Source organism: Atta cephalotes (genome assembly GCF_000143395.1).
Source record: "Atta cephalotes unplaced genomic scaffold scaffold00062, whole genome shotgun sequence".
Taxonomy (NCBI): Eukaryota; Metazoa; Arthropoda; class Insecta; order Hymenoptera; family Formicidae; genus Atta; species Atta cephalotes.
Genome location: NW_012130126.1, coordinates 1,132,983 through 1,135,412, shown reverse-complemented (window position 1 = coordinate 1,135,412; position 2,430 = coordinate 1,132,983). Strand labels below are relative to the sequence as shown.

General features: G+C 29.8%; 1 protein-coding gene across 1 annotated transcript; it reads right to left on the bottom strand.

Annotated features, from left to right (window-relative positions):
* Positions 1 to 203: 203 nt before the first annotated feature.
* Positions 204 to 1,896, bottom strand: LOC105623680 (mono [ADP-ribose] polymerase PARP16). Its single transcript, XM_012205062.1, has 6 exons — positions 1,573 to 1,896; positions 1,287 to 1,442; positions 984 to 1,193; positions 661 to 826; positions 442 to 574; positions 204 to 363 (listed from the first exon to the last, which is right to left on the bottom strand). The coding sequence occupies exons 1-6, from the start codon at positions 1,894 to 1,896 to the stop codon at positions 204 to 206; spliced, it is 1,149 nt and encodes a 382-aa protein (XP_012060452.1).
* Between the last annotated feature and the right edge of the window lie 534 nt (positions 1,897 to 2,430).

Below are 2,430 nucleotides of genomic sequence, written 5' to 3'. Positions count from 1 at the left end.
CAAAATGTAAATCATAGAAATGCTATTAAAAGATTTTTTCTTTTATATAATTTTAAAGCATTTGCAGCTTTTTACGATGCTATTAATCTTGGCACATACAGTCTAATTTTATGAAAATGTGGCATTTGTAACCTTTTTTCTTTCATATCAAGACTTCAACTTGTAACAATCAAGTAGTATAAATTTATATTCTTATCCTTCTTTTATTCGAATCCTGCCTTCTGAATAAATAACCTATAGTATTTCTCTACTTGTTTGTTCTGTGTTAATCCAACTGAGGCTAACAGCACGACGTAGCCGAGCACAAATGTCAGTAATTTGTGTTGCTTGAACCATGCCAGCAATCCCGTACTATCAGTAGTACTAAAGTAAGAAGATTTTTGAAACAATGGTTGTTGACAACGTAAAGCTTAATTAATGTTTATATTATGTCTAACTTACTTAGTTGCATGGAGATCTTGAGTATAAACGAGCAAATAGCGTATCCTTACTAAGTCGCTATTTGTCACTACAAAATACTTGTCTGGTATTCTTCCACCAACTGAATCACTCAATGTATTTTGTGCATTATCTCCTGAAATGTAAAACTATTGTAGAAACTTTCTTTTTAAACCTTGATATATTATAAACTATTATCACTCTCGCAGATTGTACGCTTACTTGAATCTCCTCTCTTTATATCAGGATGATTAATAAGCTCGCAGAGAGCTATACAGCTTATCTCGCTTCCAAGAAGACTACCTCCCCAACCATAACCCACAGGACTGTACGGTAAGCTCACTCCTAATTCGCTTGAAAAATATATTCCTTTGCCAAACTCTGATCTCTGAAATAACAAAATTAAGTTTATGCTTTTTTTTAACTTTAATTTTTTATAACTTTATGACAATAAGAAAGTTTAATTTTTTGTAATTTTATCAGTAGAAAAAAAATAAAATTACAGAAAAATAATTCTAGTTCAATTTAATATAAATTTACTGCACTTTGCACATGTTTTGTTGTAAACCATAGTGTACGATGGAATGGAAGTTTTCCAAACGGCTGCCGTGATATGCATAAAATGTCGAATGACCTTTAGCATTTGACTTCCATTTCTCTTCTGACGTAGATTGTTTCGCATTTGCTATTTGAAATATAAGATTTGGTGCTGCAACCGGCACTTCCAATGGCACTTTCCTCAGTATGGAATTATACTGTAATATAAATATTTATCTAAAATTTTATACCATACTGTGGTGTATCCTTTTGATTTTTGAAATCTCGGAAATTGTGATATGTATACTTACGCATTCTTTCTGTATACTTTTAACATATGGATCTCTTAATCGTAGCAGTACCCAATACAATAGCTCTATTATTTCGCTGTAATTTTGATAGACCTCTGTCTCACCGAGTTCTTTGCATATCACAGGCAAAGGAGGGACTGATTCTATGACTCTCCTCTGTAGAGAAAGGAATATATCACAGTAAATATATATATATTATTAAATATATATATATATATATATTATTAAATATATATATATATATATATATATATATATATTATTTTTGAAATATTAAGGATAATACCAATGCTTCGATATCCTTGCACTCGTTCTTGATGTACATAGGCGGAAATGGTTTTAAACAACTGTCGTAACGGTAAGTGTTGGATGCTGCCACAAAAAGGGACCATTTTAAATCGGCAGCTCTTGGATCTTTCTCCAATAATTGTTTTAGTGACTTTATCTTTCTTTCGATGTCTTCCTCAGTTATACCGCGGTCTATCCGAGATGTATATAATATATCTAAGCCTGTCTTGGCTGCAGTTTTTTCTCCTGGAATCTCAAATTGTCCATTCTGTCTTGCTTTGGTACCTTTAGATATCTCATGATTCTGATTAGGGTATGCCATTGTTTTATTTAACTTTTATATCTACAAAATATTAATATACTTTCATTTATATAGGATTAATATATAAGATTTCATGTTATTGATATGTAGATTGAATAACCCAAAAATGATACAGTTTTTACGCTGCTGCACATATAAGCATACAAAAATTACAGCATAATATAATTAAAAAATTATATTATACACAAAAGTAAAGTATTATTAGTAAAGTATTAATAAGTAAAAGTAAAGTATTAATAGGTCTGTTTTTTAATTCTGTTAAGACTGTGCTATATATAGAACTTTTTCCAGATATCTCAAATATGTATCTTTCATTTTAAATTCCAAAAATAAACACTAGTTTGACTAGAAAACAGATCTATTGCACTTATTATTAACTTATTATAGTTTTGGTATGAAATACAGTTGAAACACATTATCTTCAGAAAATACATGCGATGTACAATGTACATCATTATGACATAATGATGTACAACTTTTGATAAATAATTTTTTAAGTAATTTGTAGTTTTATGTATACATGCAGAACATGAG